Raw genomic sequence first — 24,914 nt, forward strand, 5'->3', positions numbered from 1 at the left:
ACATAGTCAAAGGATTTGGCATAGTCAGTAAAGCAGAAATAGATGTTTTTCTGGAATTCTCTTGCTTTTTTGATGATCCAGCAGATGTTGGCAATTTGATCTCTGGTTCCTCTGCCTTTTCTAAAACCAGCTTGAACATCTGGAAGTTCATGGTTCACATATTGCTCAAGCCTGAGCATTGGAGAATTTTGAGCATTACTTTACTAGCGTGTGAGATGAGGCATGAGTCAGAACTCTTGGGTCCAAGTCCTGACTTTGTCATACACTAACTGTGTGGCCTTGGGGAAGTCACTAAACATCTCCGATCCCAGATTCTTATGTATAAGGTGCTAATTCACCTTCTATTAACCCTCCACAGGCCCCTGTGAAGATCCAACAATGCAAAATACCTGAAATTGCTTCGGTATGTAAAGGCCTGAATATGTGGAGGGCTGCAGTGGGGGCTTACAAGTAAAGAAGACCAAGAAGTTCTTGCCCTCATCAAGGAGGAACATGTGCAGTAATCAAAACCATGCTCACTGTCACTGTACAAGTCGCGGCCACAATGGAGGAATCTGCTCTTCTGAACCCCTGCCAGCTTGTTAGTGGCATCATCCAAGCTTGCAGTTAACTAATTTCCCTTGACTGCATCAGGACAAAACTATGCTGAGCAATCTGGACTGTATCACCAAAGGGAGCTGGGCTCAGCTGTCCATGTGAAGGGACAGCACACAGCAGGCGGCTGTGCCAAAGAGGCCCATGGGCTATGCATGATCATCATGCTACCCAGCACTCCTCCAGAGGGGGACACCAAGAGCACCCTGCGTGCAGAGCTGCTCCCAGGCTCCCAGCAGCTCTCCATTTGGAAAACTTTCCATTTCTACATTTTAATGGATGTCCCCTATATTTCTACTTTGTGAAACAGTGATGTGAGATGGCCGAGTCAATTTACGATAAAGATCTGGTCACCTCCACTCCTAAGATACAACGGCTTCCTTCAGTTCTCCATCATCTCTGCTTAAACAATTAGATATCAATGATCTTATAGAAAAGGATGCAATGCACCTGATCACTGCCTGCATGCATACTAAGTGGTTTCGTTTGTGCCTGACTCTATGTGACCCCATGGACTATAGCCCTCCAGGCTCCTCTGCTCATGGGATTTTCCAGGTAAGAATACTGGAGTGGGTTGCTAATACCCTCCTCCAGAGGATCTTCCCAACCCAGAGATTGAACCTGCGTTTTCTGCGACTCCTGAATTGCAGGAAGATCCTTTACCACTGAGCCACTGAATAAGCCCACATAATCATTAGCCAGATGCAATAATGTTCAGCCATTTGCTCTGGCTCCCTCCCATGACTAGGAGTGAACTCTAGGGAGGCACTCAACCACCTCCCTTTCTCCTCAAACTTTTTAGTCTTTCCTCCAAGTTTCTGGAAAATGGAAGGAGTCTCTTAGCAGGATAGGAGAGAGCCAAGGCAGCCCAGAGATGGTCCAGCCAGCCCACTAATCACATGGTGAGAAGATGGACAAAGAACGTTCACTCTTTAAAGAGCTTAGAATCTGCCACACAGATGCAAGATATCAGTTGCTGTCAGTTTCCTTCTTCCTTTTGCCTGCCGGGTTGGCTCTTCTCTGATTGACACAAGGGTAGAGTGTAGAGCTAAAGCAACTGGAGCAAACAGGGTGGGTTCAAATCCAGGCTCAGACACACACTAGCTAGGTGATCTTCACTAAAGCATCTCTGCTCTTTTAGAGTCAGTGTTCATATTAGGGGAATGGGGATTGTTACCAACATCTCTCATGAACTTACCGTGAGGATGAAATGAGATGGTTCAGTGAAGAGTCAACACAGAACCCTCATGGAAGAAAGAGAAAGAAAGTGTGTGGGTGCATGAGACGAATAAAGAAAGAAAATATATATGTGACTGTGCTGTGTGCTTCATAGAAGACTGACAGATAGACTACATAGGAGGTGGTAAGTAGGAAAGAGGTGGAGCAATGACCATGACCTACTCTTGGAAACAGGGCTCACATGCCCCTGCCCTCCCCAGAGAGCACAGACACCGTATTTGGTGGAAAGAAGTACTGCTCCACACGCACAGGTGACTCGAAACACTTGAGACAGAATCCACCACATTGTGCAGCTGCACGCTGCCCCACTCCTTGCCAAACTCTGAACCCTCCCAGTAACCTGGGTCTTTGGCAGACAGGGAGCCAAGACAGTGCTGGTGGCCTTCTGCCAAATCCCCTCGTAGGAAGGTATCTGCCATGAAATCCTTCGTTCGTTTCCCTCCTGAATATTAACTAAGCATTTGCCATGTGTCACAGATATCAAACACTGGCTAAATTTGCCCGTGATCATCACTGTGGGGTAATCATGGAAACACTTCGTCTTACTTTTATTAGTAAAAGAACATGCTCAATAATATATACTTTTCCTTTTCACCATAAAAGGTACTTATCTGTGACGTCATAACTAAGTAAGTGTTAGTTGCTCAGTCGTGTCCGACTCTTTGCGACCCCATGGACCTGTCAGGCTTCTTTGTCCATGGGATTCTCCAGGCAAGAATACTGGAATGGGTTGCCATTCCCTTACCCAGGGGATCTTCCTGACCCAGGAATAGAACCCAGATCTCCTGCACCACAGGCAGATTCTTTACCATCTGAGCTACGAGGCAAGTGCCCATGGTCCACCCAAAAAAAAAGGCGGGGGGCAGGGACGGTTGCTCAAAAGAAAATTATTCTTCATATGTCAGGCTACAACCCACTAGTCTCTCTTCAGGCCAACCACCAAACTCTATACTCTGGCAGCAAGGGATACATCACTATCTGCCTTTTCTTTCCTTTTTACCAATCTCTGGAAGTACTCCCAAATCTCTCATTTTAAGGACACAGCAAAATCCTCAATGGGAATTTTAATGATGATGTAAAAGTGGAAAGCCAAGTTTCATTCAATGAATGGCCAGAACTCTGGGGAGAAGAATCTAAAAACAAAGAATAAATGGGTTGGGTTCACCAGCTAAGATTCATGGAAGCTTTAGCATTGGTGCAGAATCGTGTCACATGCTGGCTTGTGTAAATTTCAGCCCAGAGACTGGAAAGCAAAGGGCAGGTTACTGTGGGCTCTGCATGATACCGGGGATTCAAAATCCTGCTTAACATTGGAAGCTGGAGATGATCAGTGAAAGCAATGCATCTCTCAGGCCTAACAGAACAAGATGATCAGCTGCCTATTAAAGAGACTGAGGAAAGGCCTCATGAAGAAAGGAGAGACTTTAGGGAACATGTGGACACAACACCCTGCAGCTCAGACTTCTTCCCTCTCTTCAGCAGATGTACTAGTTCCTTTACCTGGCTGAACACACAGATTGATCTGGACCAACCCTCTCAACCCAGTACCATTCTTTTCCACATCACCCCCACTCACCCGTTCTCTCTGCTTCCCACATTCACCCCCAGTCCACTACATCCAGTCACTGAACTCCTTGCAGTCAAGCCAGCCAGGTCTATACTTCCTGGGGGTGGGAGAGGATTTATTACAATTTCAAAACAGCACTTTCCTCCTCAATTGTTTGCTCTTTTTCCTGCCCTACGTCACTGCATACTCCTGGTTAATGCCCATCTGTCTTTACGTGTTCACTTCATCATCGCTTATTCCAAGAAGCCACCACTGAGTCCTAGCTGGCTGCATGGCCCAGCTCTGTGCGCTCTCAGCCTCCACACTATCCTGCCCTTCTCTGAGACTGCTCTGTCTACACTCAACTGCGAGCACCTTCTTTCTTCCTGGTTGCGTCCATAGCCAACACATACAAACCCCAAATCTTTAAAGCTCATGTGGGAAGAAAACCTGTCTTCCTTACCTACCAAAGCAGTCCCAGTACTTAACTCATAGCACTCAATAGCATTTGCTGAATAAATAAATAACCAGAACAAAGAAATGAAAGGCAAAATTAAAGATTCCTGATGGAAAAGATTAGAGACAAAGCCTAAAGAAGAAAAAAAGTTGACACAAAGACAAAAAAAATAAATAAAATAATATGATGAGAATCTCTAGCCTCTTCAAAAAACACATGATAAAATGCAAAGGAAGTAAAGCGGTACATTTTAGAGAATCCTAAGTGGCACAAAACAAAAACCAAAAAAGCATAGAGTTAAAATACTGGTATGATTATACAATGCAAGAAAGTGATGCAGAACTGCTGGAACTCTATTAAATACTTTATGGCTTTATTGATGCACTTTTGATTAAATAACCTTTAGAATGAAAATGTGTAGAGATTATGTAATGAAGCAGATGAACCCACAATATTTTCACCAACACAAGGCATCCCAGGGATCTTTTGCATTACAAAAGCTTCTTGTGTAATTTGAAACACAACTGGACATAATTAGCAATACAGAACAAATGAGCACCGAAAGAAAATACCATCCTTATACTTTTAATACGGAATCGATTACTTTAAAAAGCAAATCCACAGCAGGCAAAGCACTGGAGAAACAGCTCTGAAGAAAATCTGCAAATTAAAACCAGGGCACCAGAAAGTTCTGAGTTGAACTAACAAATGACGCTCTTCCCTATTCAACTCTGCACAAACACAGCCTACAGGAGGCATTTAAATTGATTTAACAATATCAGCCCAGTTAATACTGTGTTCATTTAATGTATGGCTTAGGCTTCTGTAAAATCATTTTTCAAATTTCAGCATGGAACAGAATTAGCACTCTTATTTTTATGATAATATTGTTAATTTAATGCATGGCTTGGAGTTAGACTTCAAAGTGAATCAGAAAAATATGGCTTTTCTCTTGTCAGAAACATCTCTCTTCATGCATCAGTGGTTTGACCTTAAATTTTAACTTCAACTGCACAAAATCACTCTCATATTTCAACAATTTTTTCATAATTTAATCATTTAGTTCATTGATCTTACATTTTGCAATATCCTGCTCAGGAAAACTAAAACAAGTTTTAGCATTATCTTTTCATTTTTATTCTCTGGAAAGATCTGGAAAGAAATTTTCAGTATAACATATAAGATGCACTTAGCAATGAAGGTAATATAAACATGCAAATATGTAAAATGGATGGAATGGGCAAGGAAAATCTTTTCCACTATTTAAATTCCCTTCCTTCTTTCCCCATTATGGCACTGAAAATCAAATGGCAAGGATGAATTAGAATTGTACAACCAAAATGCCTACAAAGTACAAAAGCTTCCAACATTATTAAGATTGTATTTTTTACTTTCTCCCCAGAGGTTAGTGACACTGTACAGGAGACAGGGATCAAGACCATCCCTAAGGAAAAGAAATGCAAAAAGGCAAAACGGCTGTCTGAGGAGGCCTTACAAATAGCTATAAATAGAAGAGAAGTGAAAAGCAAAGGAGAAAGCAAAGATATACCCATTTGAATGCAGGGTTCCAAAGAACACCAAGGAAAGCCTTCCTCAGTGATCAATGCAAAGAAATAGAGGAAAACAGTAGAATGGGAAAGACTAGAGATCTCTTCAAGAAAATTAGAGACACCAAGGCAACATTTCATGCAAAGATGGGCTTGACAAAGGACAGAAATGGTATGGACCTAACAGAAGCAGAAGATATTAAGAAGAGGTGGCAAGAATACACAGAAGAACTATACAAAATAGATCTTCATGACCCAGATGATCACGATGGTGTGATCACCAACCTAGAGCCAGACATCCTGGAATGTGAAGTCAAGTGGGCCTTAGAAAGCATCACTATGAACAAAGCTAGTGGAGGTGATGGAATTCCAGTGGAGCTATTTCAAATCCTAAAAGACGATGCTGTGAAAGTGTTGCCCTCAATATGCCAGCAAATTTGGAAAACTCGGCCGTGGCCACAGGACTGGAAAAGGTCAGTTTTCATTCCAATCCCAAAGAAAGGCAATGCCAAAGAATGCTCAAACTACTGCACAATTGCCCTCATCTCACATGCTAGTAAAGTAATGCTCAAAATTCTCCAAGCCAGGCTTCAACAGTATGTGAACTGTGAACTTCCAGATGTTCAAGCTGGATTTAGAAAAGGAAGAGGAACCAGAGATCAAATTGCCAACATCCACTGGATCCTTGCAAAAGCAAGAGAGTTCCAGAAAAATATCTTCTACTGCTTTATTGACTATGCCAAAGCCTTTGACTGTGTGGATCACAACAAACTGTGGAAAATACTGAAAGAGATGTGAATAGCAGACCACCTGACCTGCCTCTTGAGAAATCTGTATGCAGGTCAGGAAGCAACAGTTGGAACTGGACATGGAATAACAGACTAGTTCCAAATAGGGAAAAGAGCACATCAAGGCTGTATATTGTCACCCTGCTTATTTAACTTCTATGCAGAGTACATCATGAGAAACGCTGGGCTGGAAGAAGCACAAGCTGGAATCAAGATTTCTGGGAGAAATATCAATAACCTCAGATATGCGGATGACACCACCCTTATGGCAGAAAGTGAAGAGGAACTAAAAAGCCACTTGATGAATTGAAAGAGGAGAGTGAAAAAGTTGGCTTAAAGCTCAACATTCAGAAAACGAAGATCATGGCATCTGGTCCCATCACTTCAGGGCAAATAGACGGGGAAATAGTGGAAACAGTGACAGACTTTATCTTCTTGGGCTCCAAAATCACTGCAGATGGTGACTGTAGCCATGAAATTAAAAGACACTTGCTCCATGGATGAAAAGTGATGACCAACCTAGACAGCATATTAAAAAACAGAGACATTACTTTGCCAACAAAGGTCTGTCTAGTCAAGGCTATGGTTTTTCCAATAGTCATGTATGGATGTGAAAGATGGACTGTAAAGAAAGCTGAGCACCAAAGAACTGATGCTTTTGAACTGTGGTGTTGGAGAAGACTCTTGAGAGTCCCTTGGACTGCAAGGAGATCCAACAAGTTCATCCTAAAGGAGATCAGTCCTGGGTGTTCATTGGAAGGACTGATGTTGAAGCTGAAACTTCAATACTTTGGCCACTTGATGCAAAGAGCTGACTTACTGGAAAAGACCCTGATGTTGGGAAAGATTGAGGGCAGGAGGAGAAGGGCAGGACAGAGGATGAGATGGCTGGATGGCATCACCAACTCAATGAACATGAGTTTGAGTAAACTCCGGAAGTTGGCGATGGACAGGGAGGCCTGGTGTGCTGCAGTCCATGGGGTCGCAAAGAGTCGGACACGACTGATCAACTGAACTGAACTGAACTGAAAACACTGAAATGTCTTCTCAAACACCTACCCAGCAAGCAAGAGAAAACTGACAGTGTAATTAAGGGTGAAATGATAATGTCCCCTCCCGTAAATGGAATCCAGTCAACAAGAACAATGCACGCAAACAGATTTGCAGAGCATCCTGGTGGATTTTCAAATATTACAGCCCCCTATACTCATAAGAGCCTGCAATGCATCTTCCTCTAGACAGCCAAAGACCACTTTAGACAGACAAAGGAAAAACATACAACATATTCCTAGAGCAATTCTGCCACTGTAAAAATTGGAAAAGGAGATAGAGGAATAAACCACCACACAATTTGTCAAGGTAAAACTGGTGAAACACATTTAGGGTTGGAAGAGGTGATTTAAGGACATGCAAATGAAGACTTGCCAATTACAAATCTAGTGATTAGGACCCTCAAAATACTGTTGTTATGGACTGAATGTTTGTGTCCTCCACTTAATTCATATGTTGAAGCCCTTAATCCACAGTGTGATGGTATTTGAAGATGGGACTGGTGGGAGATATTATTATGGCCATATATAATATATAATTACAGTTAGATGAGGTCAGGAAGGTAGGACTCTTGTGATGGTACTGTGCCCTGATAAGAGGAGACATGAGAGAGCTTGCCCTCTTTCTCTTTCTGCATAAGCATAGGGAGAAAAGGCCATAATGTGCAGACCAGAAAGTGGCTATGTGCAAGCAAGGAAGAGAATTTTCATCAGAAACTAAGTCCTGCCAGACCTTGATTTTAAACTTTCCAGCCTCTATAACTAGGAGAAAATAAATTAATGTTGTTTAAGCCACTCAATATTTGGTATTTAGTTATGTCAGATGGAGCTGACAATACAGTTTCTAAGTATGTAAATATTATACCCTACTTAGTGGATATTCTGATAATTCCTAATTCTGTGCAGACTCTCCTTCAGTGTAGCAATTTAACTTACAGAGTTTATTCAACAGACGCATACCCAGTCTTACAAAATATATGCACGAGTCCATGGATTGTAGCACTCTTATGTAGAAAAGAGATTAGTAACTGTATAGTGTCCAACAAAGGGGGACTGGTTAAAAAATTAAGGCAAACTATAGAGGATGGGACTCTCTGTTCTGCAGATACATTTGATACAATATGAGTATAGAAGCAAGTTGCTGAATATTCTGTAAAAAAGGATTCGATTTTTGTGGGGGAAATATGTGTTCATATAGATAGAAAAATTTGAAAGAATATGTGCCAAAGGAAAGGGAATGAGAACATTACAGAGTTGTTTAAAATTTTTATATATGTTGCCTACATTAAAAGCAATCAGTATGTTAAGAGTTACTACTAATTAGTGGTTCTTTTTATGACCTCAGGCTTTTAAAATAAATTTGAACATATTTGATCCATCCCCTTATCCATTAAGGGAGCAGAGTTCATGATTTTACTATAGAGTCTTCAAATAAAAAAGGTCAGAGAATCCTTACAGATGTCAAAATAATTATGTAAATAGTCTTGAAGCTGATCATTTATGTTGAAAACTAATAAACAGATGTAGAGTGAGGGTTAATGGGCCCTCTAATGGGTTTCTTTATATAAGCGACCAATTTGGGGTAAAAAAAATTAATTTTTTTCCTTAACTGTTCTATAATAACTGGCATGTCTACTTTTAACTATCTTAATCATCCTCTCTTCATTATTGAGCTGACACTGTTTGTATATCTTAATGAACTTACAGAGATTATTTCAATCGATTGGTTTTGTTAACAGAACAATAAATCCTGACTGATAAAGGATTCACAATGTAATTAGTTAGCTCTTCTTATTATGCAAATTTCTGATACTTCTGTAATGAGTAATTAAAGATTAATAAGAAAGATATTCTCAAATTAGCTGCTTCTTATCTGTAAATGCTTCAGGATGTGTGAGGATCAGGCCACGTTTGCATATTCACAATGAGACTGGTAACCAAAGTAACTTTTCTTGATTTGGAACCCCAACTGCTGCTGCTAAGTCACTTCAGTCGTGTCCGACTCTGTGTGACCCCATAGACGTCAACCCACCAGGCTCTCCTGCCCCTGGGATTCTCCAGGCAAGAACACTGGAGTGGGTTGCCATTTCCTTCTCCAATGCATGAAAGTGAAAAAGTGAAAGTGAAGTTGCTCAGTCGTGTCTGACTCTTAGCAACCCCATGGACTGCAGCCCACCAGGCTCCTCCATCCATGGGATTTTCCAGGCAAGAGTACTGGAGTGGAGTGCCATTGCCTTCTCTGTGAAACCCCAAAGTTCCATCTAAAAAATCTTCAAAGAGCTATGCCTGAGGCCATACAGTTTCACAGTAAGATGGCTGAGTGGTTCAACAACACTGGCTTCATTTCTGCTCAGGAAAGAGGATGTGGGGAACCTGGACAGTTTTTGAGTCCTCACTGTGTCATTTCCCGGTACCTCTGTCTCCATGTCAAGCAATACAGAATTGGGGTGAAGATCCGATAACATCATCTACATGGGGACACTTAGCAGTGGTACTCCATGGAAAGAAAATGCTGATATAACTCATTCAACAGGATTTAAACTACTATTTGCCAGGCACTGTCCTAGGCACTAGGGACAGTTCAATGAATAAATGAGACTAACCTCTGGTCGCATGGAATTTATTATTCTCTTTCTTTTCCTTTTGCTTTTCAGGGTTTTTTAAAAGCGGAAGCTATTAAATCATGGTGCCCTGTTGTTGTGCCTTTCTACTCCAAGCCTCATCAGAAGCAGGCAGGACACTAATCAGGCAATCCCTTCTGCAAGCCCAGAGTCACTTCAACACCTGTGCCCTCTGGCCAGCAAATAAAAGTGGATGTCATGCCCATGCAGAAGACTGCCCAGAAACAGGGTTCCATGATGACACACTCTGCTCAGGGGCCCAGAGAAGCCACACAGACACAGCAATAGTACTCTTGGGAGTGTGCCCTCGCCGCTCACTCTTCAAATAGCAGCCCTTCTTTAGTACCCTACCACTGGCTTCCTGCACCAGTTCAGGTTATGTTGGCAGGGACCCTGTGGACAATGAGACTGCACCTGCCACAGCTACAGGCTGAGGTGCAGACTCACGAGGTTCATCCCAAGACATGCCATTGTGTGTGGCAAAATCAGGATTCAAAACTAAGTCCCAACTCTGAAGCCAAGCTCTGTCCCCCTCACCACACTGCCTCCACTGCCTGCTGCATCCACTCCGTGTCCCAGAGACAGTTGATTCAGCAAAGCACAGGTAACCACCACACAGGAGCTCCTAGCTAAGTACGCAAGTAAAAGAATCAGGCTCATGTGGCTATCATCTTTGGAAAAGAGTTGGAGGGAAATAAGGGGTGTATTTATACAACCCTTAAAAAGACTCATACCAGAGAATTAAGAAGAGGAAAAAGAACTGGAGATGGACTCCTGAATCAGTGCTCCTGCCCAGCCAGCATGTTCTTAACTGGGCTTGCTTCCCAGATCTCTCACTTTTCAGCTCTGTGACCTCCACCAAGATACAGACACACTCTCAATCCCTGCAATTTCACCTGAGAAAATGTCAAAACCACCCCCTACTCCTAGAGCCCCTGTGAGGAATGAGGATAATGCAAATATGAAACGTAAGCAAATGGTACACAGTAGGCGCTTAATAAGTACCGTTTTTGTTTCTGAAGCTAGGATGGAGTGCTCTCTGAGCCTTACCCAGCTCTCTACGTTTTCAATATCTTATCATCACGATTGCTATCACTGTCATCACACAAACCTAGCCTAAAGTTAATTTCCACATAAGAAAATCCAGTAGTTTAAAGAAAATCTCACGAAGTCTAATTCCCCAAGGTTCTAAAAGGTTTGGTTCCCAAATCCGGTGCTGCTCTTCCAGAGGACAAAGCCTGAGTGCCAGGTGAGAAAAAATGTGCCCAGCTGCTTTCCCAGACCCCGAAACCCCTCCAATACCCTGATTCAGTGAACTCACATGGGACTATCGGGCCCTCGTCCTAGGGCATCTAATGTTGTGTATACAAAAGCAATGAGAATGTTAACTGCTTGCTGCTAAAAGATCAAGTGAACTTAAAGTGCAAAGAAAGCACAAAACAGCTGCACTCACAGCAATTATGTTGAAGAAGTCGTCATCCCCCAGCGTATCCAAAATAGACGAGACTGTTTGCTTTGCGATCGTCATACGGAGCCCTTTCATGCTGCCACTGACATCCACTAAAATGACCACGTCTTTTGGAGAAGTCGCTGCCTGGATGTACCTATGTCCGAGGAAAATTAAGCAAAGATGAATTCTGAATCTCTCTGCAAATTTTCTCTTTTAAAAAATAACTAAGAGGTTTGACCATTTCCTACCACTTTCGGTTCCTGCAGTCAAAGGCAATGACTCCATTCTCATCTGGTTCCCATTTAATCCCTAGAAGAAAAATGGAGTTATGAGAAACCCAGAAACTTTAAATATTTATTCATAGCATTTCAAGGCTGTTCTGCTCTGCTGATTGAATGAACAGGGTGAAAAATCACATGCAAAGACCAACCCTGGGGCTCATCACATGCTCCATCACCAACTCTGGGAAGGTGCTTTAGGGTTGGAACACCATAGCAAACACGGCCTCAGCCCAACTGCTCCAGGATCTGCTAGAGAGTGGTGACATCTTTAGTAACCCACTGTCCATCAAGAAAGGACATGACTGCAGCTCCTTCCTAAGGCTAGCTAAAGTTTGCCAAGGCCACATCTCACTGTCCTACAAGTTGCTGGACCTGGCTGCATCATTTGTAGATCTCTGGGCAGAGTCATGCCCTGTTCCTGGACCCAGACAGGTAATGCCTAGAGCATGGTGGGGGCGGAGGCATTAGAAAGTACTCAGTATGTTTCCATCTCAGACTATACACAGTCTGTTCTCTTGTCAGCCCTGTTTTGGCTTGGCTTTATACATTGAAATGAAATAAAATGGCCCTAATTATGCTGCATAATAGAAGTTGAATTTCAGTCTTTGAAGCCTGGAGGGTTTTCCCCTTACATAAAATGGAATCCAACATCCTTAGCCTTGTGGCTTGCAGACTGGTCGGGATACATCCAAACTTCACATTCTCTATTTAAAACTTAGTTTTTAAGAATAAAATTTCATTTAAAAAGAAAAGTGTTTGCTGTCTAAAAGTAAGACAGAAAATCCTTGTTTTCAACCATCAGTGTTACTCAGGGATGGAGGATTTTGCAGTTAAGAAAATAAACACATAAAATTTGTTTTCACAGGAGAAAGGCCTGAGACTGTAGTATTGAGATTCTCCTTTCCAATTAATAAGTGCCAGTTCTCTGGACTACATTGGGCTGATAATAGGTATGTGCTTAAGATAACACTGCTAAATCATTTCATAAATAACTATGAGATAGAAGTTTGTAAACTGAAGAGTCATTTTGTTCTATTCTCCTTGTATCTACATCTCCCTCCCACAAATGGACCTAATTTAAAGATTCTCTGTAACAAATCAGAAAATAGAAGTAAGAGAAGCCACTGCCAAAGGAAGGTTATTAGGTAATGAAGATAAAATAAAAGTGACATGATATTGTACACTAAAGGAGAAGAATATAGTTTATTTTAAAAACATCTGACACACTGCATTTGTATAAAGCCAAGTATAGCTAGGTTGACAGTCTTGACACATAAAATGAAATTATATCCATAGTGAGGCTAAGTATTACTCCAATGTATAACTCCACCAAGAACTGGCTTGAGTCCAAATAAAAAGAATAATTTTTAATGTGCTGACCCATAGTAGACATTCAGTGGACATTCCTTGACTTGAACTGTGGCCAGTGTTCTGAGGCCATAACCCTACCTGGTCATCCTCCACCTCACCCTCCTCTGCCACCCTTCCTTCATCACAGCCTCATCACTATGTGCTCCGCTGGAGAAGAAACAGGCAATTCTGTTTTACTGTCCCAGCATTCAGGCCAGGGCCTAGGGGAAAGTAATTAGTGATACTCTATATTCTCCTTTTGGATTGAGATCCTGTCCCAGAAAATGGGCTTGTAACTCCACACAGGCAATGCTGAAATTGGTGCTTTTCAAAAAGGCTCTAGGGAAGAATCTTTTCTTGCCTCTTCTTAGCTTCTGGCAGATCCCAGTAACACTTGGTGTTCTCTGACTTGTAGCTGCATAATTCCAATTTCTTCTTCTGTCTTCACATGGCTGTCTTCTCTCTGTGTCTGTATGCCCTCCTCTCTCATAGGGACACTTACCACATGGGATTTAATGCTTATCCAATAGGATCACTTCGCAACTGTATTAGATCTGCAAAGATCCTATATCCATGAAAGGTAACAAGTGAGGCTCCAGGGGCACATGAATTTAGAGGGACACTATTTAACCCACTACATGTAAAACATGTAGGACTTGTAAAATAAACATGAAGAGTGGCCACAGAGCAAAGAAGATTATCCAAGGCAGAGAGAACCTTGTCTGCCAAAGTCTGAGAAGAGCACGTAGAGTCCAAGGAACCAAAGGAAGGCCAGAGTGGCTGTGCAGAGAGGTGTCTACACTGAGGAAAGAGCTGGGTGACAGTGGGGACCCAGAGGTACAGGCTTTTGCTGGTTAGGAAAGGAGATACACACAGAGGGGATGAAGACAGTACCTCAACACAGTTCTACACACAGCTGCCCTAATGTCACAACAAAGATAATACCTTGTCTCAAAATCAGGGCTAGATGGGCTCTGGAGGATGATCTTACTCACACTTGACCTTTGGGCCCAAATCATCATTTCAAGGCAGGGACTCCAAGGCTCTCAAAGTTTAACAGGTTTTCCTGAGATTTCCAGTCAGGACTACGACTTGATCTCCCAAATTCCATGCTACCATTCTCTACCTTATACAGGCAGTGTAAGGCAGTTCCATGAGAATTTACTGGATGTTAGAAAGAGTTAAGTGAATAAGAGTAAAACTGGTTTCTACGCCATGGGAGGAACATCTGAGGGTCTTTAATCTGCTTAAAATTAATTTTTAACCTCTGCTGCTGGGAAAGCAAGAGGCAGCAGTTACCAAATTAATTTGAACATTGAGCCCTTCTGTTCCCAAGAATCTCACAACAAAATGTTTTAGGAGACAAACTTCAGGAAACCCTGTCCCAGATGGGTACTACCTCTCCTAGGATATTTCAACATTTTAGTATATTTTTTGTACACAGCAATATTTTGAAAATGTTCAAGTAATCAAGTAATCTCTTCAGAGAAATAATAGGTGGTTCATCTTACATCTTTGAGATCCAGGGAACTGTCACTTAACCAAGAAGCACCTCTAGGAACCATATAATTTCTGGAAGTGTCAATATGCCAGCGAGATCCCACCCAGGCTGGCTGGGGCATGCACCTCAAGATAGAAAGAATGGAGCTGTTCAGCAGCAGATCTCACTGCCAGGCAGCCTTCTCTCTGTGGCACTCTAGACTTCACGGCCAGCATCAGTGATGCCTAGCCTACCTTCCTCAGCTTTTATAGGACTATGTCCCTAGAACATACAGTATATCCATAGCAGAAACTGAAAATAATGCTGAAACCTCTTCGGCAGATTCAATGCTCAAATCTGATTAAACATTAAAATATTGTGCAATATTCTGATATCCTATTGTTTCTCTCCCAAAGGTATTATAAAGTAATATTGGAGGGAAATTAATTTCATCTAACACAACACAGTCTTCTTGCCACATGAAAATGAAGAGTAGGGCAAACAAGGCAGAGCCTAAATCGGGCATCCCCCGAAGGTCAGAAGGTTCAATAAATGTGTTCCCTGCTGGAGCAGGTTGGAACTGAGTTTCTCTCACTGGCAACTAAAATCTCTGATGAATGCATTTCCCCACAAGAGGGAGCTCCATGGGGGAGTGACTTTTCCCCTTTAGCTCACCATTTTATCCTAAGGGCCTCACATGGGGCTTAGAATAAAGCAAGAACTCAGGACACACTTTGGTAAGAATGAAGAAACCTCCTTTCTGCCTAAGGGCAAGTACATTTACCACTGATTCATTCTATTGTACCACTCTAAACATGAAAAGAAGCATCCTAAAAAGAAAAAAGGATCCTAGGGAAAAAAAAAAAACATGGATCCCTCATCTAACAATCATTTTACGTCCAGGAGACAAGAGGTGTACTCTGTTCAACACCAGGCACAGAGTGAGCCCTGACATGTATCAGGGCAGTGAAGCCCTTTGGAGGACTATGACACATGTCTTTATTCACACAGAAAATATGCAGAATTTTACAAAGTCAGAATTCTGCCACAAATGTAATAAAAGAACTGTAAGCGTTTCTGCATCAACTATTCTGATTGTGACTGATAAAAATCTTGTACACAAATTAATCTCTCCTAAGAACATGAATTTGAGCAAACTCTGGGAGACAGTGGAGAACAGAGGAGCCTGGCATGCTGCAGTCCATGAGGTCACAAAGAATCGGACGCGACTTAGCGACTGAACAACATTAGATAAACCCTTTATGAGGATTTTCTTTTGTTATGGACTGAATGTTTGTGTCCAGCAACATTCATAGGTTGAAGAACCCCTATGTTCTGATATTAAGAGGTAACTGTCTTTGCGAATAGGTTTGGATGAAGTCATGAGACTGGAGCCCCCATGATGGGATTAGTGTCCTACCAGAAAGAGTAAGAAAAACTAGAGCTTCTTCTCTCTCCCATGTTAGGACACAGGGAGAAGCAGCCATCTGTAAGCCAAAAAGAGGGGTCTCATCAAGAATCAAATCTTCATCTTGGTCTTCCCAGCCTCAAAAACAATGAGAAATAAATGTCTATTGTTTAAATCGCAAACACCTCGTCTGTGGTATTTTGTTATGGCAGCCCAAGATGACTAATACACCTCTATTATCAAATTTCAAATTGGAAACTTTTGAATTCAGTTTGAAGACTTCCTGCTGGTGGAGACAATAGATAATCTGTGTTTTTTTCTTATTTACTCCACCTTCATTCAAATGCCGAGTTAAGTTGTTCCCGTGGCTTCCTGATGGATCAGCCCCCCACCATGCTCTATTTTCACATCTGCATTAAATTTACTCGCTGTTGAGTGTATCAGAGCAGATTGCAATTTGGTGACATTGGAACTTTAATAGACCACTGTTTATTATAATGTTATCTTTAATAGGATGCTTATTGTTTAAATTTCTGTGAGCTCCAGGAGGAACCATGCATGCCCTGCTGAACACAGCTCTTGGGAAATGTTGACTAATCTGGCAAAGCAGGCACTCGGCAGGCAAGTCCCAGGGGACAGATGCTGTGTGCAGGGCAAACAGCTCCTGCAGGCGGAGGCTGGCAGTCTCAGAGCCTCAAAGTGAGAAGACATCAGGTGCCTAGTCTTACTTAATGAAAACATAAAAGACTCTACTTAATTGCTCCAAGATTATGCAGGGTATTTTTTTTTTCCTTCTTTTAGGTTGAGCTTGTTCATTTCTACAGCTGTGATGCGGGCACAATTGCAGCCTCGAGTCCTGTCGCACAACTTGTAAGCAAAATTAAAACTTCCTTTTTTTTTCTTCCTTTTTTTAATTACAATTTAAACCTAGCCAGTACTACATTCCTATTGCAAAGCAGAGGCCTGAGAAGGCCACAGAAGGAACACTTGTTCCAAAGGCATGGTGGGTTGTCTGGGGGTGCTCTGGGTGGCACTGACATCAGTAGTGCTTTGGCCATTTCAACCTCTTCCTCTCAGCCGTGGAGTGGGGAAACCTAAGCTCAAATTTTCCCATTTCTTACATTTTTCAGTTGGAATTCAACTCAGCTGATCATGGCTTTCTCCTTTCCCTGGTAATAACAACAACGATAACAGTAATAGCAATAAAAGCAATCTCTTGTGCAGAAAGATCAAGTATGGTATGTTTCACACCCCAATTCCTCACTTTTGGTGGTGAATCTATGAACTGCTCTATTGAGAAAGACGCTGAAATGACATGTAGGTCCTTCTGCGGGTGTGCACACATATGCAGATGCCACACTGCATTCCTGTCCTGTACTCTGTCAACAGATTTAAAATATTTGAATTTAATCTTTCATTTTCTCCTAAGGGAAGAGAAAAAAACTTTGAACCCTAAAGGAAAATACCACAGAATCAGTAACTTGAATTGTAATTCTCAATGCAGGGACACTCACCTGGATACTGCCTAAAAAAGCCCTTTGCACTTCCAAAGTACTGCCATATGAGACTTGGGTCACGATCAAAGTTATCCACAAAAACTTTGTTTAGGGATTCGGACCAGTAAACTCCATTGACAATTGCTGGATCTGGAGAAAAACAGAGGTGGAAGAGAGAAAGAAGAGAAATGTTACAAACCAAGGTGAAACTGAACCCAGATGGCATTTCATACAGCTGACAGATATCACCACAGGGGCTATCCGGCAGGAAGATGTGAAGAAAGTTAAGACCTCCCAAAATGGTTAGCTCCTAGGAATTGCATACATTAGGGCTTCCCCATCCTGCTTGAACCCACCAAGCCACCCAGGAGCCTCTGTTTATAACTCCTTGAAAGGCACATCCCTTTTTGGGTAACTTTGAATCTGGCTGAGCAAATAGTTCCTTAGAAAGAAAGACAGACCTTCTTAGCACTCTGCTCTGCGTTTTGGCTCCTGAGTCTGAACTCAGCATTAAAAACAGGAAAAATGTGTTTTCTGTCACTGCTATCATCTAAGTCAACACAGCCCTGCTTCAGTTCTCTCCACCTCTAACATAAAAGTTTGTTTCAAAAATAAATAAATTGGAATTACACAACTAAATCTCTCTACTTCTTCTGTTCAGCAGATTATGAGCTCCGTGAGGGCAGGAATCATCTTGCTTTGGTAGCCTGCTGCACACCTTTGACCAGCACATGGCAGAAACGCCAGAAATGTTGGATGGATAAAGAAATGAATGGATGGATGAATAAAACAAAGGTTGTTCTCCAATTCCATACAGCTGTCTACTCTTCTGCCCTGTGAATCCATGAGTAAATCTCTTTTCCTCATCCTTAGCAGTCCAAAGATAACCCCTTGCCTTTTGTCCACAGATGAGAATTCAGAGTGAAGACAAAGACAGAAAATAAGCAAATATTTCTCGTATTTCTGATCCAACTGAGGATGCTCTTTAAGTGGACACTTTTCTTTAACCTTAGAAGATTCTATTTCAAAATGATGAAACACTTGGCAGAATTTTGTTATAAGAGAATAGATAATTGTCCACTCCCAGTATAATGCGGGTTGCTGCTAAGTCGCTTCAGTCATGTCCGACTCTGTGCGACCCCAGAGATGACAGCCCACCAGGCTCCCCCGTCCCTGGGATTCTCCAGGCAAGAACACTGAGTGGGTTGCCATTTCCTTCTCCAATGCATGAAAGTGAAAAGTGAAAGTGAAGTCGCTCAGTCGTGTCCAACTCCTAGCGACCCCATGGACTGCAGCCCACCAGGCTCCTCCATCCATGGGATTTTCCAGGCAAGAATACTGGAGTGGGGTGCCATTGCCTTCTCCATAATGCGGGTTAGGATGAGGAATTAAGCCAGTGCGCCACAACTACTGAGCCCATGCTCTAGAGCCTGTGAACCTCAACTACTGGAGCACACCTAGAGCTGTGCTTCACAGCAACGGAAGCCCACGCACAGCAATGAAGAGTAGCTTCAGCTCATCACAACTAGAGAAAGCCTGTGTGCAGCGAAAAAGACCCATAACAGCCAAAAAATAAAATAAATAAAATCTTAAAAAAACCACAAACATTGACAAAAATGGATTAATGGCCACAGGCATTCATAAAGCCATCAGTGGAGCCAGTCCATTGCCCTGGAGTCCAGCACCCTCATCAGAATCCCTGTGGGACTGTGAATCACAGCAACCCCACTGTGGCATCCTCATTTCAAAATCCTTCCATACTTTGCAGACAATGGGAAAGGGGACAGATTCCACCAGTCCAGTCAAGTCACACAGCAAGCCAACAAGCAAAGCAACTCTAGAAATGCTTATATAAATTACGCATGCTGCAAGAAAGCTCACTGTTGGTACTGGTGCTCACCGCTCCTCTGCCCCGGCTGCCTGCCTTTGCCAGTTGATTCCCTCTAAGAGGCTGAGGATGAGACACAGCTCAAGATATGAGTCTAACTCAGTGGACAGACATGGCACCTTGTCTTACTGTCTCACCTCCAGCCTGTCTCATTCTTTCAGACCACTTACCCAGATTAAACAGGCCATTGGGATTTTAACTTTCATCTCAAGGGTAAATACTCTAACTCTTGTAAACTATAATAAACCACATCCTAGACTAAGAGAGTGAAAACAATCAACTTTTTCCTGCAAGGTAATTTTGAGTAAGACTTTATCCTCACCATTTTGGAAAATGTGGTGCATTATTGTTCTTGTCCAAGCTTGACAATAATTACTGTGACTCACTCCTTGCTGTGAAAGCCACTTAAATTAATCCACAAAGGTGCAAATACAATAATGACATTGAAAAACCCACAGTTCTTTGTCTCATCCATCAATGACCTCAATTATAAGGCCTTTCCACAAATTAGAAGCAAAAATTCCATTTCAGTAGCTCTCTGTGTTTCAACATGTTAAGGAGTTCACCATCTTCCAGTTAAACGATTTTTTCTTGAGCATGGTTTCTCTGGTGGTAGTAAAAGGCTTCCCGTGTCTCCAGGGGGCCCTAGTAACCTAGTAAGATTGCTTCTCCCTCTGGGAACTATGAGCACCTTCAGAAATGCAAAAAGAATTGTAGTATCTGAGGATCATTTCACCCACTTCATCTGACCACCACAACTTGCACCGAACTTATGCCTCTTTAAGAAAATGGGGCTTTGGTTTTCCAAGGGTATGGTGAACAATGGGAGTAGAATCAGTAAAAAAAAAAACATAGCCTCATTAAAATAGAGGCTGTGTTACACATATTGTATGATCAAATATTTGAAAGAAGACTTCCTCGGGCTTGTGAAATAATCAGTGTATTGATTTTGCAAGCCTGTTTAGCAAGTAATTTTAATAGAAGGGAAAATCTAGAACTGCTGTCCATTGCTACAGTCATCTAAGAGATGGGAAAAAAAGGAAAACTGTGACATTATTAAATGGAGCCTTCATCTAAATATTTAGTTTTTTAAAAAAGACAAGTTAAAAATGATTTTCTCAATAGCACTGACTGACAGAAAGTGAAAGTGAAGTAGCTCAAAGGGTCAGTGCCACACATTGTACCCTGAGTACCCAGGTCCCCAGATCCTTCCACTGTCTACAGAGGAGGAGGGGAACACTACACGGGGGTGCGGACCAGCAGCCTTTCAGATGTTCCCTCTCTGGGTGCTGATCAATTTGCTTTCTCATGGCTGCCTGTAAAAGTGACGGCATCCTCCTAAGCAAGCAGCTTTACCTTTTCCCTTGTTTGTGCTTTGTTTCAAAATTTGTTAAAAGTTCCCTCTGCTTCAGTTAGGGTTCTTCAGGAGTCTTAGATTAATCTGAGTTTGGGGCTTTACCTTCACCCCTAATTTATAGGGTTTAATGGACTGTATTAATTTCCTATAGCTGCTGAAAGAAATTACCAGAAATTTGGGTGGGGGTAGTGGCAGGGGCTTAAAATAACAGAAATCTACTCCAGAGGTCAAGACTCCAAAATCAAGGTGTCTGCAGGGTTGGTTCCTTCTGGAGGCTTGGCGGAGAATCTGTTCCCTGACTCCCTCCCAGCTCCTGGTGGTAGCCAGCAACCCTTGACACTTCTTGCCTGATAAACACATCACTCCAATTTCTGCCTCCATCTTCACTTGGCCTCTGCAGGTCTATTTCTGGGTCAAATCTCTTTTATCTTTAAGAAAACCAGTCACTGGATTTGGGGTCCACTCTACAATTCAAGATGATCTCATCTCAAAAGCTTTAGTTTAATTCTATCTGCAAAGACCCTATTTCCAAATAGGGTCATATTTGCAAGATGTACCAGAGGTTAGGACTTGAACATAGAGGCCACCTTTAGAGACCACTATCGATACACTGCATGTCCTCACACTCTCTTAATTCTCCTATACAACATACCCATATTCCATGGTTGTTAATGTACAGTTTTTAACATCTGAGTTTGATACATGCAGTCTTTTTTCCTAGTGAAGGATGTTTAAGGGCTTTCTCCCTTTTCCTCTTTATGGGAACGATTCAGATTTTCATGTCTGCATTATAATTTTATGAGCTTACAATTCTTCCTGACCTCTTTCAATGGATCCTACCTGTAGTATACCAAATTGGATTCAAATCATTTCCCTTAATGTTTAGTGTTGTGTCAATGCCCAGGCTCTTTACTCAATACAGTGAATTCCACATAACATGTTCATTTTCTCCAATGTCCCTGTCCATTCCGTATCGATTTATGACGCGTACTGGTAAATATCAACTCCAGCAACAGCAGTTCCTCCTCCTGTTTCCTCTACTTTCTGAGAGATTAAAATACTTCTGATGCCAGTCAAAAATTTATCAGCTGCTCAGCTTTTAGTAAAACAGACTACTCGCAGATGTTTAGAGAGTAACAGTCCCACACCACACTGATCAATTTGAAATTTGTATCTGAAAAGCATTCACACATCCCTGGTCTGTCTTTATAATGTATCATACAACCTATCAAAAATCATATTAGTAGCTTCCTTTTTTATTTCCCCTAAATAACTGCTCTCATAGGCGCTTTCCTCTCAAGCTTGCACATTGCTACATAGAGGTCACCTCATGTTGCAGATGGCTTTCTTTCTGCACACTCCCCTTACACACACACACACACACATTTCCTTTTAGTTCTAGGTCTGTAAATGAGTAGCCATCACCTTTCAGGCCCAAGTTCCATCCTCCTGTGCCCTGAGACGATCAGCCTCAAGCAAATTCACGTATGTACAGCACTTAGCACAGCAATTGGCACATATAGAACAGTCCATAAATAGTGACCAGTATTTTCTCCATGTCTTAGCGGACAAATAAGGCTCTGAGACGACTCCCAACTTTCCTCCCTGTTCTCTGCAGTGTGCCTCTGAGCAGTACTGGTCCAGTCACCAGCCTGGCACTCAGACTCTGGAGCTGGAATCTCAGGTGTAAGACCTCACTCAATACTTGTTAGCTAATGGCCTGTATCTGGGACTTCACTTCCCTGAGTCTCAGTGTCTTCATCTGTAGAAAGCAAATGAGAGCAGGCCTCCCTCAAGAATTGGTGATACAAAGTGCTCAGCAGCAGGAGGGCTCCAAAACTGTCAGTGGGTACATCATCAGCTGCAGCTCTGTGGTGAGCCCCTGACACCCCACCCAGGGTAGTCCAGCTGTCCTAGGACCACCCAGGTGAGGTTCTACCTATGTATCTTCCTCCCTTCCTCAAATCATCAGGGCCAGGCACTCTTGACGACTCTTCCATTTGTTCAGTCGATGAATATTTATTGAGCACCTACTATCTCAGGTATTCGGCACTGAAGCAGACAGATGATAAAGCTAACATTTCAATCTGAGGAGGGGAGACAAGGAAAAGGATATAAGAATTCAAAATAGAAATCGGTGTGATGAAGAAAATTAAAAGGGATGGTAGAGTTGAGAGTTACCTTATGTGATTAGTCAGGGGAAGAGGAGTTACTCAAATTGGGTGGTCAAAAATGACCTCTTCAAGGAGACACCTGAATGCTAAAAAGGAATCAGATCAAAACCTCCTTGGGAGCAAAAGCTCTCCAGGCAAAGGGAATAGCAAGTTCTAATGTTCAGAGCAGAGAAGAAGCCTGTGTCTTGGGGATCAAAACAATAAAGCTAGGAGTGTTGCTGGAGACTTGTGAGCAAAAACGAGAGTACAGGATGGGATGGGAGAGGTGGGCAGGCTGTGGTGAGGATTTCAGTAGCTCGGTAAGTGTTCTGCCAATTGTACATTTTCCAACAGACATAATCTGTGTGCCACCAGTGCCAAGGCCCATCACGCTTTTATTTGTGGTTCCAAAATCAAATTTCTTTTCTTCTAAAATCTATAGCCAGCATAGCCTTCATCCTGTTTTCCAGGACACACTCTTCCAGCAATCAGGATCTTTATGGATGCCTTACTATTTGAGTTTCCTCTCCAGGCTTCAAAGTTACCTGATACTCCCTCCATCCTTTTTTTTCAGTATCATTTATTCTACAGTGAATCAGCAGTACTGTGTGAAACTTGCCATTTTCTACCACAAAATATGGGTCCATTTCTAGAGAATCCGAGCATACATGAACAGTTAGAATTACAAACTACTTTTACCCAAAAACCATTGTTAAAAAGGAAGGGACTGAATTCATGTTCAACTGTGTTTCTAAAGTATGGCCCTTCTAAAGATGGTATTTATTTCCTGCCTTGAACAAGCTGGAAGAAGGATTTGGGGCTTTCCTAAAGGTCTTTAAAGGTGTGTGACTCCTGGATATGAAATTATACCAGCAAAGGAACTGCCAGGGGCACTAAGTCCACACAGCTTTCCTTAGCACTGCATGTTGGACCAGATTCAAGAGGAGAATGGCTGGAGAGGTTTCATGTCTCCCATTTCAGCAAGCAAATGACATCTTTGGTTCATTCTAAATAGATAAGAGATTAAATAATGAATACTTTTGATTCTAATTATCAAGCACTTAATGTGTACTGGAAAATAGCCCTTAATGTGTGTTGAATTATAAAATGGATTTATTAGCCAAACATTTATCCTTCCTCTAAAACTTAGATGTGTTGCAATATTAAATGCAGCCTGCTTTTCACAAATCTGGAGGCATTTTATGGCAGTCCTGGGATGAGATGGATAAGGAAAACTCACGGTCCAGGGCTGAACCTCTGGATGGAGCTGGGGAGCAAAAAGAGTTGGGGAACCAGTTTGGCAAAACCTAAACTCTAGACTTGTAGTCTGTTGTCCTGCTAGACTTCAGGGCTCATTCCCCAGTGGGATTTCACATTAGTGACTGAAATTGTTTGTTAGGATTTTTTGCCGTAAATATAGCAACTTTAAGTAGTCCTCCTTCAACATATTTAAATTTTGTGGAGAAATTTGTGTTTCTTCCTCCTTGTCACTTGTTATCCCCTTGGAATAAACCATTCCCAAGTCTTTGTCAGAGATACTAAGAAAAATCAAATTATGAAATAGAAATATTATGAGATAGAAATCAAAATAACAATGATAAGGATAGCAGCAGAGACTGCCAGGTCTGGCACATTTACAACGTGCCACGCACTATGCTGAACAGTTACAAACTCTTTCTAGTTCCATTTTAAAGATAAGGAAACTGATTCTGAGAGTCCTAAAGTCCACTGTCCCAGTACATCACCTGCTCAAGGTAGAGATCAGCTAAATTCCATGTTGTGTCCAAGCTATTAAATGGAAGAAGAGCAGAAAGAGGCCTTGAACTCTATTTACTACCCACCAGACAGTATGAGGTGGAGAGGAAGGGTGGCATGAGAGGTGCGTCTAGACACCAGGCAACACTGAAGCACAGAGCAGGCTGTCTGCCCCCAGCTCTCACCAAATAGATGAAGTGGGCGGTTCCTGGAGGAGGGGGCTGGGATCAGGCTTTCTTGAGGGCCCTGACAAAATATCGTCATACCTAGTGCTCCAGGCATGTGAGGGAATTGAAGAGGACATGGTGGATGAAGATAAGGTAGAGTTCATCTGCAAGGGTCCTCCAACGTGTCCCCCTTGGGGCCTCTGCTGCAGAGCCACAGTGAAGCTCTTTCAACACCATCAGCATTTGGATTTGGGGTCTGCTTGCAGAGGGGATGTTTACAAGGCATAA

The 24,914-nt window shown here is 42.2% G+C and overlaps 1 protein-coding gene across 1 annotated transcript in view; it reads right to left on the reverse strand.

Annotated features, from left to right (window-relative positions):
* CACNA2D3 (calcium voltage-gated channel auxiliary subunit alpha2delta 3) overlaps positions 1–24,914 on the reverse strand; it is a 908,562-nt gene that overhangs the window by 430,982 nt on the left and 452,666 nt on the right. The window contains exons 6-8 of the mRNA XM_055556946.1: positions 17,325–17,456; positions 11,540–11,600; positions 11,295–11,445 (exon numbers count right to left, since the gene is read on the reverse strand). Of these exons, the coding sequence (XP_055412921.1) occupies positions 11,295–11,445; positions 11,540–11,600; positions 17,325–17,456 (344 nt within the window). The remainder of the gene's footprint in view (positions 1–11,294; positions 11,446–11,539; positions 11,601–17,324; positions 17,457–24,914) is intronic.

The sequence above is a fragment of the Bubalus kerabau genome, chromosome 20, assembly GCF_029407905.1.
Source record: "Bubalus kerabau isolate K-KA32 ecotype Philippines breed swamp buffalo chromosome 20, PCC_UOA_SB_1v2, whole genome shotgun sequence".
In the NCBI taxonomy this organism is placed as follows: Eukaryota; Metazoa; Chordata; class Mammalia; order Artiodactyla; family Bovidae; genus Bubalus; species Bubalus kerabau.